The sequence below is a fragment of the Xenopus tropicalis genome, chromosome 3 (genome assembly GCF_000004195.4).
Source record: "Xenopus tropicalis strain Nigerian chromosome 3, UCB_Xtro_10.0, whole genome shotgun sequence".
In the NCBI taxonomy this organism is placed as follows: Eukaryota; Metazoa; Chordata; class Amphibia; order Anura; family Pipidae; genus Xenopus; species Xenopus tropicalis.
The window spans coordinates 150,851,034-150,866,424 of NC_030679.2; the positions used below are offsets into that span (position 1 = coordinate 150,851,034).

At 44.1% G+C, this 15,391-nt stretch overlaps 1 protein-coding gene across 1 annotated transcript; it reads right to left on the minus strand.

Annotated features, from left to right (window-relative positions):
- Positions 1-6,861: 6,861 nt before the first annotated feature.
- LOC116409656 (olfactory receptor 1468-like) lies at positions 6,862-15,022 on the minus strand. Its single transcript, XM_031898385.1, has 3 exons — positions 14,984-15,022; positions 14,060-14,187; positions 6,862-7,534 (listed from the first exon to the last, which is right to left on the minus strand). Exons 1-3 carry the CDS (start codon positions 15,020-15,022, stop codon positions 6,862-6,864), a joined length of 840 nt encoding a protein of 279 aa, XP_031754245.1.
- Between the last annotated feature and the right edge of the window lie 369 nt (positions 15,023-15,391).

A 15,391-nucleotide genomic window follows, 5' to 3' on the forward strand; every position in this document is an offset into this window, starting at 1 on the left:
GGACTCGCCTGCAGGGGGAGCCCATCTGAGTACCTAAAGGGGCTAGTAGTCTCACTGCGTGTCTGTAGGTGCCGGACTCGCCTGCAGGGGAATCCCATCTGAGTACCTAGAGGGGCTAGTAGTCTCACTGCGTGTCTGTAGGTGCCGGACTCGCCTGCAGGGGAATCCCATCTGAGTACCTAAAGGGGCTAGTAGTCTCACTGCGTGTCTGTAGGTGCCGGACTCGCCTGCAGGGGGAGCCCATCTGAGTACCTAAAGGGGCTAGTAGTCTCACTGCGTGTCTGTAGGTGCCGGACTCACCTGCAGGGGAATCCCATCTGAGTACCTAAAGGGGCTAGTAGTCTCACTGCGTGTCTGTAGGTGCCGGACTCACCTGCAGGGGAATCCCATCTGAGTACCTAAAGGGGCTAGTAGTCTCACTGCGTGTCTGTAGGTGCCGGACTCGCCTGCAGGGGGAGCCCATCTGAGTACCTAAAGGGGCTAGTAGTCGCACTGCGTGTCTGTAGGTGCCGGACTCGCCTGCAGGGGGAGCCCATCTGAGTACCTAAAGGGGCTATTAGTCTCACTGCGTGTCTGTAGGTGCCGGACTCGCCTGAAGGTTCTGTGTGAATCGCCCAAAGAGATCCCTGGAGTGAGTATAATTAAAGTGACAGTAATAAAGGAGCGCTGGAAGAGTTACAGTATATAGACTGTTCCCTTTGGACTGAGCTAAAGGATGTTACACAGTTAGTGAGACAGCTTGCGCTGGCAGGGGCAGTTAGTAAGGCCCTTATTGCCACTCCTCCCCTTATATTTTGTACCTCCCCTCCTAACATTGGCTAATCACCGCCACCCCTAGCCTCTGACCTACACAACTTCCGGCGTGGCTCTTACTGCCTACTCCTGCCACTTATTCCTCATCCAATAGCTGCTAAATAGGGTGGGGCTGTTCAGGTAAATTGGTGGCAAACCCACCTCCACTCACCCCTTTTATTTCCTCCCATACCCTCTACCCAATCACTGCCCGGGCACAATAACCATGGTCTCCAGGAGATCAGAGAAGGAGAGTTGTTGGAGAAAGAAGAACATGGGAGACTGAAGACCTCGGCTGGCTGTTACCAATGCTATGACAAGGGCATTCTCAGATACGGTCAGTATGTGAATCAGAAGGATCAATGAAAAAATCAGAATCTTGAAATTGTTGAGATGCTGAAATCCCAAAAGGAAAATCTCAGTGACCCCTGAGTGATTATTCATTTGCATTGCCTGGGAGGGAAAAAGATTTATTAAATTGTACTATTTGCCAGTAAGAACGGTTAATAGTAGAATTCATTGGAATTGAAATATATTCCAGTAGCTTTCTTTTCTGCCTCTTTCCAGCCTGTAACTGAACATGCTATATGGTTGCCAGGGTCACTGACCCCTACCAACATCTGCAGCTTTGTGAGGCCCCAATTTTATTTTTGTTTTTATCTTTCTTTCCAAAAAGCCCTACAGATTATAATGTGAGAATTTCCTTCATTGGAACCCCAGCAAGACTGACCCTCAAGGTGCAACATATCGGATTAGGATACGGTATAAGGAGAAACATGAGCCTAGTGATTGTCATTCCCTGCTAAACAAAATGGCAGCCAGAGAGGGGACAAAGTAAATGGTTGTTAGGATATAAGCAGTATGGCAGCAGAAACTCACAGTCTATTCAATTCAATTAGAAGTTACAGTCCCTTGCTGAGCAGCATTGTCTCTTATACAGTTTAGAATGAAACACATTCTGGTGTGTAGGATGCAGGTATAATAGTTAGTGGTTTCTCAGCCAGTCCCCTAAAGTGTAGAGGCTCCTTAGTTATAGGTGGGACATGAGTTCCTGAGTTAATGTATTCCCCTGGCAGGGACTGGCCAGAAGGTGCCAGTGTTCTAATGTATATAAGCTGAAGCACACGTGTGCCCTGGGCTCTTCCATTAGTAAAACCCATTTGGACAGACAAGTGGGACAAGATAATATACAAGGCCTGATAGGAAAGTCAAAGTCCTGTTATCCCATAATAAGTGGAGGCTCAGGTCTGCTGTTACCCCCCCTTGGGGTGCCGTATCACACACTACTGGGAATATATATTACAACCAGGTCACTCACTGACTGCAACACTGGTGGGACCTGGAGACCCTTTTATAGAGACCAATTGTTTAGCATAATATAGGCCACTTATAACTGTAAATAGTTATACAATGGTGTGAATGAGACCCAAAAAGGTGAGAACCAGAGGCAACTCTTGGGTGTTTGAAAGATTAAAAATGTCAGGATTGATTTAAGAAGAAGGGTCTTTGATTATATGTTTTATCTGCAGAGATGTGGGGCAAAGAAGGGGATTTATTTGCCCCGTGTCAGGGCTGGCCACTGGTGAGTGGCTAACAGGTAGGAGCCTATGTGCTGTATAACACGGGTTATGCATGTATTTGATTTACTTATAGGCAGGGAACATGTTGCTATGAAGAAAGGTGATTTATTGATGAAGAAAGAATATGATACAGCAGATTCAATGCAAGGTATAAGAAATACACAAGTCCCTTTACAGGCCAGTGGTCAGAGGCAGAGGATTAGGAAAGAAAGGTCCATTAAACATAAAGTCCATTAAAGGTCTTGGTGAGTAGCAAGCAAGGAGAGTCCAAAGAACAGGCTGAGGTCAGGGGAGGTTGAAGACAAACAGGCCAAGGTCAGGGCAGGTTGGAGACAAAGGAACTGGCCAAGGTCAGGGTAGGTTGAAGACAAAGGAACAGGCTGAGGTCAGTGCAGGTTGGAGACAAAGGAACAGGCCAAGGTCAGGGCAGGTTGAAGACAAAGGAACAGGCCAAGGTCAGGGCAGGTTGAAGACAAAGGAACAGGCTGAGGTCAGTGCAGGTTGGAGACAAAGGAACAGGCTGAGGTCAGTGCAGGTTGGAGACAAAGGAACAGGCCAAGGTCAGGGCAGGTTGGAGACAAAGGAACAGGCCAAGGTCAGGGCAGGTTGAAGACAAAGGAACAGGCCAAGGTCAGGGCAGGTTGAAGACAAAGGAACAGGCCAAGGTCAGGGCAGGTTGGAGACAAAGGAACAGGCCAAGGTCAGGGCAGGTTGGAGACAAAGGAACAGGCCAAGGTCAGGGCAGGTTGAAGACAAAGGAACAGGCCAAGGTCAGGGCAGGTTGGAGACAAAGGAACAGGCCAAGGTCAGGGCAGGTTGGAGACAAAGGAACAGGCCAAGGTCAGGGCAGGTTGAAGACAAAGGAACAGGCCAAGGTCAGGGCAGGTTGGAGACAAAGGAACAGGCCATGGTCAGGGCAGGTTGGAGACAAAGGAACAGGCCAAGGTCAGGGCAGGTTGGAGACAAAGGAACAGGCTGAGGTCAGGGCAGGTTGGAGACAAAGGAACAGGCCAAGGTCAGGGCAGGTTGTAGACAAAGGAACAGGCCAAGGTCAGGGCAGGTTGGAGACAAAGGAACAGGCCAAGGTCAGGGCAGGTTGGAGACAAAGGAACAGGCCAAGGTCAGGGCAGGTTGAAGACAAAGGAACAGGCCAAGGTCAGGGCAGGTTGGAGACAAAGGAACAGGCCAAGGTCAGGGCAGGTTGAAGGAACAGGCCAAGGGCAGGGCAGGTTGGAGGCAAAGGAACTGGCCAAGGTCAGGGCAGGTTGGAGACAAAGGAACAGGCCAAGGTCAGGGCAGGTTGGAGACAAAGGAACAGGCCAAGGTCAGGGCAGGTTGAAGACAAAGGAAATGTCCAAAGAACAGGCCACGGTCAGGGCAGGTTGGAGACAAAGGAAATGTCCAAAGAACAGGCCAAGGTCAGGGTAGGTTGTAGACAAAGGAAATGTCCAAAGAACAGGCCAAGGTCAGGGCAGGTTGTAGACAAAGGAACAGGCCAAGGTCAGGGCAGGTTGTAGACAAATGAACAGGCCAAGGTCAGGGCAGGTTGGAGACAAATGAACAGGCCAAGGTCAGGGCAGGTTGTAGACAAATGAACAGGCCAAGGTCAGGGCAGGTTGTAGACAAAGGAACAGGCCAGGGTCAGGGCAGGTTGTAGACAAAGGAACAGGCCAAGGTCAGGGCAGGTTGTAGACAAATGAACAGGCCAAGGTCAGGGCAGGTTGGAGACAAATGAACAGGCCAAGGTCAGGGCAGGTTGGAGACAAATGAACAGGCCAGGGTCAGGGCAGGTTGGAGACAAATGAACAGGCCAAGGTCAGGGCAGGTTGTAGACAAAGGAACAGGCCAGGGTCAGGGCAGGTTGTAGACAAAGGAACAGGCCAGGGTCAGGGCAGGTTGGAGACAAATGAACAGGCCAAGGTCAGGGCAGGTTGGAGACAAATGAACAGGCCAGGGTCAGGGCAGGTTGGAGACAAATGAACAGGCCAAGGTCAGGGCAGGTTGTAGACAAAGGAACAGGCCAGGGTCAGGGCAGGTTGTAGACAAAGGAACAGACCACGGTCAGTACCAGGAGATCATACACAAAGCAGGCATGGAACTGAACAAGGGCTCAGGAACTAGGCAAGAACTCTAGAGCTCAGGAACAGGCAGTAAGGGTTCAATAGCAGAATGACAGGATCAGGCTGGGGAGCTCAATGATCGAGCAACAACCTGATGCAAGTAGCGGGATTATAAAGTCCCTTAATTACATGATCATTGTCACATGTGTTAAACAAGGCAAAGGAAAGAGTGTAGCAGGGAGAGATAACTGAGGCACCTCAGTAAGACAGACCAGCACTGCCCCTTACTGCCCCTAGTGGCTCAAGAGATCAGTGCAGGTAAAGTTCAGCACAAAGTCCAACGTTCGATTCCAGATGGTTCCTGACACCCCTCCCCCACCAATCTATTTATAGGTTGGGGGGACGAGTCCCACATCTCTGCAGATATGAGAACACATTTAAAATTGCATTTACATTTTATTGATGATTTGTTGTGCATTTGGCACAGTAGTGCTGAAGAATTCAGAGTTTTTGTGAAAATGCTAAATATCAGTGAATAAGATTTCCATGTTACTGATAGACATGACAAAATGAAAGTTGAGTATTTGAATGTGAAAGTGACTCAAAGATAATGCCTCTTCATTATAAAAGCCCCTGTGCCAGTGTCTAGCCGTGCCCTGCCCCTACTGTGGGATTATACTCTGGTGCCAGGCATTGGTGGGCACAGGCCCTGCCCTTACTGGGTGCCATACTTCCATCCCCTTTACCAGTTTAGTTGCAGTCTCTGCACTCTCTCCAGCTCATTAATATCCTTCTTAAGGACTGGAGCCCAAAACTGCCCCCCATACTCACTGTAACTGCCCCCCATACTCACTGTAACTGCCCCCCATACTCACTGTAACTGCCCCCCCTACTCACTGTAATTGCCCCCCATACTCACTGTAACTGCCCCCCATACTCAGGTTGAGGCCTTACCAGGGACCTATAAAGGGGCAAAATTATGTTTTCATCCCTCTGGTGAATGCCACTTGTATGCAAGAGAGCATAGTTGCAGTGTGACTGCTACATTATTAGTCAGGGGTGCAACAATGTATACAAAGAGATCCCCAGCATTCACCCATATTGATTTGTGCATACAGCTACTAAGCAAGTATTGTTTGTCTATATTGTACATATATTCAAACTGGCCAACTGCATCAGTGTCATCCCTGCTCTGGCCAACCCTGTGTTCACTTTTATTTGATTCATTGAGAATTCCATTATTTCTTTTGGCAGTGTCAGACTGGCCCACCAAGATACCAGGAAACTCCCGGTGGGCCCAGGTGTCAATGGGCCCTCCTTCTCCTGAGCATTTAGCCTGCTTCATGGTCATTCCCTATTTCTGAATGGGAACAAAGAGGAGAAATATATGGAAGAATAGATGCTAGTATGTAAATAAAAGAGACTAGGAGAATAAAGAGGTTGGGTAGGGAAAGGAGGAAAATTTGTCCGGAGAGTGGGCCTATGGTGTAAGGTTTCTGGTGGGCCCCTGCCTTGTACTGTACCACAATCTCTTGCTGCGTTAGAAGCTGATGTCCCTTATTGAACCAACTGGAGCCTTTTCTCCTGCTGATCCCTTTGTGTTGTTATTTTACCTTGAAACTTGAAGTTCTTCCCACTACCAACTAATTCTCACAGCTGTTTCCTGGAGAACTTGCTTTTGTATTTGCTGTTGATAAGATTCCACATGTTGCCTTGCACTGTCCCATGTTGTCCCAATGCCAGTCTGGTTCTAACTCCCAAATCTTGGTTACACCTACTAAGGGATGACATTCTGGGGCCCTATGAGCCCTGTGTTCCCATTATCTGTCTCAACCAACTTCCACTATCAAAGCTGGCGAACCTGTTTCTGCTGTAACAATTCCTACTGCCCCTATAATAATGCAGCCTGAAGGTGCGTGTGTGTTTCAGCAGACTCATTGGGGCAGATTCATGAAATCATGAGTTTGAATCCCGAATGGGAAAAATTCGGATTGGATATGAAAATTTCTGAAGATCGCAAATATCCCGAAAATGCTTATGAATAAATCGTATTAGTCACAATAATATCATATTGGCGATCCAAAAGTCACTAAATATAATCAAAATAAAATGCTTATATATTTTTGTAGAATACATGGGAAATTTTTGATAAAAAGTGAAAAGGGACCTCCTAACAAACATGAATTAGCCCAGTATGGATGAAATATTAGTATCAGTAACTTACTAGGTATCCTGTTATATCAGATCATGGGCACTGCATAGAAGGTAATCAATAGTCTTCTAGCGAAAGTATGGCAGCTCTTACTGTGAAACATGAGTATATGCACAACAAGCTCATTATAATTAGTAACGCCATTATGTTTTAGTCACACTATACTGAAAAATAATATTGCTTGAAACCCTGGCTTGAATTGGGTAATTGTTTGTTTTTATTTCATAATAATTTTAAGAGCATTTTTCATATCTGCACTTTTCAAGCTGTAAATCATTGGGTTGATACAAGGAGTCACTACAGTGTATAAAAGGGAAAGGAGTTTGCTAATGGTCTGTGACTGGTTCCTTGTGGGAACCACATAAATACCAATGAGAGTCCCATAAAATATGGAGACCACGGCCAAGTGGGAGCTGCAGGTGGAGAAGGCTTTTTGTCTCCCAATACTGGACACTATCTTTAGGATTTCATGGGCAATACAGATATAGGATCCAATGATGAGCATGAAGGGGGAAAGAACTACAGGGACAGTTAGTGCAATTGCCAATATCCGTACCAAGGAGGTGTCTGAGCAGGAAAGTTCCAGGAGAGGAAAGTAATCACAGAAGAAATGGTTGATGGTATTTTGGTTGCAGAACTCTTGTGTAGCTGCAGAAATCACAAGAACTGGTGTAACACTAAGGGCAAGCAGCCATGATATGGCAATTAGTTTAACACAGACTCTGTGGCTCATTAGTGAAGAATAACGCAGGGGATTGCAGATGGCCAGATATCTGTCATAGGACATCACAGTTAGAAGGAAACTCTGTAAAACTTCAGTGACACCAAATAAATAAAGTTGTACAATACAGCCAATAAGGGGTATTTTAGCTCCTCCATTCAATACAGTACTGAGCAGGGTGGGCACAATAGTTACAGACAGCAGGAGATCAGAGAAGGAGAGTTGTTGGAGAAAGAAGAACATGGGAGACTGAAGACCTCGGCTGACTGTTACCAATGCTATGACAAGGGCATTCTCATATACGGTCAGTATGTGAATCAAAAGGATCAATGAAAAAAATAGAATTTTAAAATTGTTGAGATGCTGAAATCCCAAAAGGAAAATCTCAGAGACCATTGAGCCATTGTTCGTTTGCATTGCCAGGGAGGGAGAAAAACAATGAATCCAGTCCTACTATTTGCCAACCTCAGGTCCACTTAATAGTAGTTAATGGGAATCCCTTGCTTGGAATTATATACTTTTGAAATGTGTCAACTTTTTGCATTTCCTCATTGTATTTCCTTGTTACCATTTGTATAATTCTATGAATTATATTGAATGAATTGTGTTGGTATTGGTGGCAACATTTGCACATCTTAGGGACATCTACTGATTTCATTCAAACATTTGATTAAAACCCACAATCCTCTCTGATAATTCTCTAAGGCACATATTTTAATACTAATAAAGCCAGCCCAGAACCCTATTTCATTCTTGAGTTATAGGCCAATTCCACTTCTGAACGCTGCAAAATACCAGGGAGTCCCCATGCTTGCCCTGTCAACAGATGTCAAAAATGTTTCAACAGAGTAGGATGGGCTGTTTCTAAAAGAAACTTTGATCCAACTGGGACTGGGCCCAATGACAGTCAACAGAATGATGGTTCTGTATAATGAACCACAAGCTATAATTAAACTAAATTGGACACAGAACCAGTTAAAATGAATAATGGCACCAAGCAGGGCTTCCCTATGTGCCCATTGGCAAATGGTATCAGAAATAATTATGATATGAAAATAATACAAGTTAAGGGATATTTTTAGACTATGGGGCCCGTTCATTAAAGTACAAATCTGAATCCCAAAATACGATAATTTCTGATTATTTCGCGAAAATGTCCCGCAAAAAAAATTATGAAATTTTCTTATTGAAACGATTGTAAACGTATTGGCAATCCAAAAGTCATGGAATTTTCATATCGCAACGATCATAAATGGCGCGAAACCCTTTCTGACTTTGAAACTTCAATGCATGTTTTGGGAAGCTTTCCATAGAACTCAATAGCACTCTGTTCCAACCTGGCCAAAAAATAGTCACGATACCGAAGCTTGAATGAATAAGGAAACTTTCGTACTCGTTGCGACAAATACGATTTTGTTGCACAAATTGTCGCAAAGTACGAAAAATTCTCAGAAATACGCACAGTTCTAAAAATTTGCAAAAATTCCAATTTTTTTTCTAATCGTACATTGATAAATGGGCCCCTATGTGTTGGTTTTTATATCAGACCCTTACTTTTCCTACCATTGCTCAGAGGAGCAAGCATACTGAAAAAATACTTTCCCAAATCCTCCATATATTTCAGAGTCTGTACTGAGTTATTACCTACTTCAGTGTTGGAAGCCTCCCCAGCAGCTTTCTCCCACACTGATCTCTATTATTAACAAATAAACCTGGAAGCAAACACAGATCAGAACAAATAAAGAGCCTTGGGCCTCTGTAACCTTCATTACTGTTTAATTGTAACAGCACAGGGCAGAAAAGCTAAATGTCATCATCATGTTATTTACAAGAATTGGATACAGACAAATAGGGACTGGTAGAGAGAGCTTTGGGGGCCCTTTGGTGGCTGACTGCCCATGAAGGCTTTCCTTATATCAGGCTGAATGAGGGCCATGTTGGGCCTGAAACATCACTATGAATGTGCCCTAACTGCTAATAATGAGTTTTACTACATGGTGATGTTCCATAGTGTAATTGCTTTGCGTACCCAATGGGATGTGGCTGCCAATTCAGAATTGTGTATAAAATGTGCAAAAATAGGCACTGAAACTGGGGGCAAGGGGGGTCCATGGCCCCAAAATTATATTTCCCCATTATTTTTACAACACTGTCTCGAAATTTTCCCTTCATTGCTTCCTTCAGCCACTGCAGACTTGTGGGCCGATTTATTTAGTTTTGCTGTTTTTAATGTAAGTCACGTGAACTATAATATCATATATGAACCTGTCACTTTCTAATGTGCTTAAGGTGCCAGTGCCCACGGGTTCTAATAATACTGAATTATGGGAAAAAACATGAGCCCAATTGTATCCATTGTGCAACCATGAAGCGGAACCCTGGAGCTGCTGGTACCCTGAATGTGGCAGTAACCCCAAGTTCCAACATAAAGGGGCAAAAGAATCACACGCTGATGCCATTTTTATGCCACTTGTCAGAAGTGATGCCTCCCCCAAACTGTTAGCCCCAACCTGATTTGCAAACATGCTCACCCCCAGCTGCATATGTTTTTTCGCACAAATTGTTGCAAAGTAGGAAAAAGTTGCACAAAATAACAAAAAAAATCGCAGAAAATATACGCAAAAGCTGTTAACTGTAGAAAAAACACACATTTTTTTGTTATCGGACCTGTTGTACTTTAATGAATGTGAGTATTGAGCTTAATACATCCACATTCTATTCATTCCTATGGGATTTTTAGTTAAAGTTCACCATTTGATAAATACACTCCTATGTCTGCTGTTTACTTGTTTACTTGTATGAATTGCAACATCCAATATGTGGGGGGCACAGCGCGTTGTTTAAACAACCACATGCGGGAACCTATCAGCCAAATAGCAGCCAATAATAACACAGCAACAGTAGCGCGACTTTTTTTCCTCTTGCCATGGAGGGAATGTGTCACTTGTACGGATTCACGGTACTGATAAATGAATCCCTAATGTAGGGGGTGGGAATACATTGAAAAAACTCCTGAAATTGGAGGCAAAATGGATATTTATTTTCAACACACGTGAACCTAAAGGATTAAATGTGAGATGGGATGTAAGCCGTCATATATAGAGCGGAGACATGGCTAAAGGGGAAGTAAAGTAGTAAATTAAGGTATAAATAAAAGGAAAATAATATTAAAATAAAATAAAAAAATTTTACATTTTTTTTTCTTCCTCTTTGCTATTTTAACTCAAAAATGTTAATATGGATATTTATTCAGCAATATTTGTATTGCAAAGGTTTCAAAATGCTTTATAAACATAAAGTTTCTGTTGTTTCTTTATACCTATGACTACGTGTGTATACACACAAAACGCTAGGCAGAAGCACAACAGCACTGGGCATGGAGCTGACACTCTAATAGCAATGTCATTTCCCTTTCAGATCTAATCTGCTAGTAATCACGTTGATCTCTCTGTGTTTTCTCTATGCTGATACCCCCCCCCCACCCCCGGCCATAGTGCTGAGCTGCTTGGGGTTTCCCTGATGTGCCTGTTGCACCCTATGTGCCAATTGCTCTCACAGGCAGGGGGGCAGCTTTTACTGCAATAGGGGGTCGTGTACCATGCACCTTGCAACTGCCGTCCTGTCTCTGTGCTTTGCTGCCTGTTTCTGCACAGATACCTGTGTCTGCCCCATGTTCTTAAGGGAGACATTTTGGGTTCTCTCATTCTGCCCCCCCGTCCCCCGTCCCCCATCCCCTGTCATTCAGATGCAAATAGCATAACAGCCAGGATGGAGGGGAGGAAAGACCAGAGATGGAGAAGAAACAATACACCCACAGCCCATTAAATACAGATCTGCCCCCCCAGCCTCCCACCCATGTTTAACCCCACAGTGCCCATAACTGTTACCTGTTATTATATAAAAATAATATAATGTACTGAATTATATATGCACCCACACACTGGCTTTATCCTGTTGAATAAATATTATATTTTAGTTCCATGCATTGTGCCTGAACCCAGTGTGTAATGATTTGCCCTCGTTAGAAACCCCCAATTAAACCCGGAGTTAATTCACTTATTGTACAGCGCTGCAGAATATGTTGGCGCTTTATAAATAAATGTTACTAATAATAAAGTGAGCGGAACCTGAGAAGGGTGGGAAGTGGGGGCAGTGAGTAGCCGGCGGGGGGAACTAATGAGTGGGAATTAGCAGCCTGGGGGGGAGAGGGAACAATGTGGGGAACAGGTTAGAGCTGTTTGATGAACAGAACAGGATTTTATTGAGATTCTGAACAAGGAAATTCCTTTGTATATTTCATAAAAGGGTCGGTCCTGAAACGCTGCCATTTAGTTCCGTGCCGATAATGCAAATAAAAGTGTTTAAACTATACAAAGATATTTCCTTGGAGTCCTAAGCAGAATCCCAGTACTGTTGTGCCCCGCGGGGGGGAAAGCGCTGGCACCCGTATACAAACAGCACCCAGCGTGGCACCCACTCCTACACCCCATTTTACTCAGCGCGGAATCAGAACGGATTGGTGTCTAAACCTGCGCCCCTATTTATTCCCACAATATGTGGCTCCCGGCATAAAGACTCCGTTACATATATAAACTGCTGTTAGAGAGAATAATGACTGTGTGTGAAACGGATCCCTCCCTGCAGTTGGGCGCATTTATATAATAGCGAGGGTCCCCCCTATAATAGCTAAGGGGGTGCTGGATATGGAAGGGACGTGCAGATTAGATGCAGGAATATGTCGGAATCCCAATAAAAGAAACATTGGATATTCCTATAAGCCCAGCCCCAGGCATTTCTTCCTATGAAACATCTCCCAGAGAAATGGGATCTGCCAATAATGTACCAACCTGATTTGCTCCTATCAGAATGGCAGCGGCTACTGACCGGGAAGTGTTAAACTTGTCCCCTTTTATTTACTTACCCAGTCACTAAGTCTATGGGAAATCTGCTGGGACCTACTGAGCTTGGGATAATAAGCTCCATAGAGTAAAGCCAATGTCAAAGTTAAAAAAAAAAAAAAAAAAAAAAACCGAACTTTAAATGTACCATACATATAATGCTAGAATCACCCCAGCCAATTAGAGCATCACATACTGAGTGGGTTATCAACTGTAGGGTTAGTAATATTTTAAAAGTGTCATTTTCTATTTCAGAAATACTTTTTTTGGTGGTTGGTGACATTTTGACTTTTTTCCAACTCACATAAGCTTGGGACGTCAGACTGCTCACTTTCTGAACATTAGTCAATACATTTTTAATGTAAAGGTGCTGCTGGGAAATGAACCAACTAAAGTACCAAATAATAACAGTATAATAATGGAATAGGGAAATAGGGAATAGGAAGTGCCTGCCGTCTCCATTCATTGGGAACAGCCAGTGTTTGTGGGAATAGAGAATTCTCTCTCTGGGACATTCATGGCAGTTTAGAGAGATAATGAGGGAAAATTCATTAATTAAGTCACATTATTGGGGTTTCAGACGTACAGGATTATCCTGAGGGCCCTTGTCTTTTTGTAAGAAAAACTGCTAAACCAGCAATCATTAACTACTGCACTCCCTACAGCAAATGAGAGAATGATTATTTTGACCAGTAGTGTTATAATATTACAGAACCTTCAAGGCTTGTTGGAACACTATATAAAATAATAATAATTTCTTATAATAATAATTTCATTTTTCAAATTTAGGGACACATTTATCATACTGTATATAATGTTTTACATACAAAAAAGAAACAGTAACTTTATCAAGTTATGTTCCTTAGTCATGATTTAATGCTGCCCATGACCATTCCCAAACAGTAGGTGGAATCTGATATAAAGCTAAAAGGGGAGATGTTTATATTATTTTACAGCGCCCAGGAGCTGGTGGAACCCATTACATTTTAAAAAGGTTTTTAAAAATTGACTTGCAGGTGCTGTTGGGTCTCTACGAATAGCCCCTCGGGCATCAGCCGGAAGCACATCAGGGCCCTCCATGTACCCTCACCTACACACTTGGGCACTTACTTGCGGGGTACCCCCTGAGGTACTAACCTCTTCTTTCTCCTGGGTGGGGCTTGTGCTGCCCATAATAACTGCCCTTGCCTATCTCACAGCCCCTAGGATGAGTTCCTATACAAACTAACTCTATTCTAGCTTTGCCACAAATCCAGGCCTGCTCACACCTGGTGTCTTCCTTCTTCTTGCGGTTCCATCTCTCTACAGTGGCCTCCGGGCCTCCTATTGCTGCTGCAGAGGTTTCCCATTGGCCACAGACAGCCCCATCCTGTCCTACTCCCATTTATATACCCTCTAGCCACACCCTTCTAGACCTTAATGTGTCTCCCTTTCACTCTAGCTCTAGTGGTCAGGCACTAAAACTACAACTAAAACTGTTTAACCCAACTTAACCTTACCCAATACTGCCAAAAAATGCAATTACCCCAAAGTACATGAGTGACCCCCTTACAAGTAAGTGGTAAGTATAGGTTGTGTGTGCTGGGATTGCTTGAAAGGGTTAAACTTGATGGACTCTGGTCTTTATCCAACCCTATGTAACTATATATGTAACTATGAATGGCAAAATAAATGAATAATGAGTAGATATGTCACCTGCGCAACATTGCCCAAATACGCCCCTTACCTCAGTTTAGCCACAACTAAAACACTCATCCAGTCTCTCATCATTTCCCGCCTTGACTACTGTAACCTACTCCTTACAGGCACCCAACACATTGCCTTTCCCAACTCCAGTCTGTTCTAAATGCTGCTGCAGACTCAGATTCATCCCCGTTCCACATCTGTCCCCCCCAATGCATATCTCTTCCCTGGCCTCAATCTCCTGTAGAATCAAATTCAAATTTCTAACACCAATGGATAAACCCTCATATCTAATGTATTATTAGCTTTCACCCTGCACCAAACACTCCATCATCTACAGCCGGGCTCTACCATATAATCAGATATGTTCTGATGCTACTGGAAGGGATCACCGCCTAACAACACTCACAGCAGACTTCATTAACAGGGTCTACAAGCCAAGAATTGGGGATCAGTACATCCCTACAGCCACCGGGATTCCCAGAAGTCGACTTCTACATTACAAACAAAAACCAGAAATAAATAGAGTTCCTATAGGGGTCACATACAATCCCCAACTAAAGGCCCTCGGAAAAACAGCCAAGGATTTACAGTGTGCACTCCATAAGGACGAGGGGCTCCAATACACATGAGAAAGAGAAACATACACCCGGCTTTACTATAATAAACAACCGGACACACCAGTAGGAACCAATGTAACAAATCCTTACTTTCCTGCAGTACTGACTCTCACCAGCAGGGGAAATCATAGTCTTGCACACCAGTAGGGAACCAATGTAACAAATCCTTACTTTCCTGCAGTACTGACTCTCACCAGCAGGGGGAATCATAGTCTTGCACACCAGTAGGGAAACAATGTAACAAATCCTTACTTTCCTGCAGTACTGACTCTCACCAGCAGGGGGAATCATAGTCTTGCACACCAGTAGGGAACCAATGTAACAAATCCTTACTTTCCTGCAGTACTGACTCTCACCAGCAGGGGGGGGAATCATAGTCTTGCACACCAGTAGGGAACCAATGTAACAAATCCTTACCTTCCTGCAGTACTGAATCTCACCAGCAGGGGGAATCATAGTCTTGCACACCAGTAGGGAACCAATGTAACAAATCCTTACCTTCCTGCAGTACTGAATCTCACCAGCAGGGGGAATCATAGTCTTGCACACCAGTAGGGAACCAATGTAACAAATCCTTACCTTCCTGCAGTACTGAATCTCACCAGCAGGGGGAATCATAGTCTTGCACACCAGTAGGGAACCAATGTAACAGTTAAATGTTTGTTTAAATTTATTGTGACTCTATTTATAAATAATAAGTCAATGCCAGATGTTCCTTTTATAATTAGTAGTGTAGGGACTCATAGGGTTAAATGGCCTCTATGGCTTTAAATCCCTACAGGTTCAGTTCCCTTAGTTGCTGGGCAGAAGGGAATGTATCTAAGT

Bases quoted from the DNA above. Each gene is read 5' to 3' on its own strand.
- LOC116409656 (XM_031898385.1), bottom strand. From the start codon at position 15,022: ATGATTCCCCCTGCTGGTGAGATTCAGTACTGCAGGAAG. The intron at 14,188-14,983 runs GTAAGGATTTGT...TTGATTCTACAG, and splicing joins AGATTCAGTACTGCAGGAAG to GAGATTGAGGCCAGGGAAGA. The intron at 7,535-14,059 runs GTAGGTTACAGT...CACCCTGCTCAG, and splicing joins GTGTTGGGTGCCTGTAAGGA to TACTGTATTGAATGGAGGAG.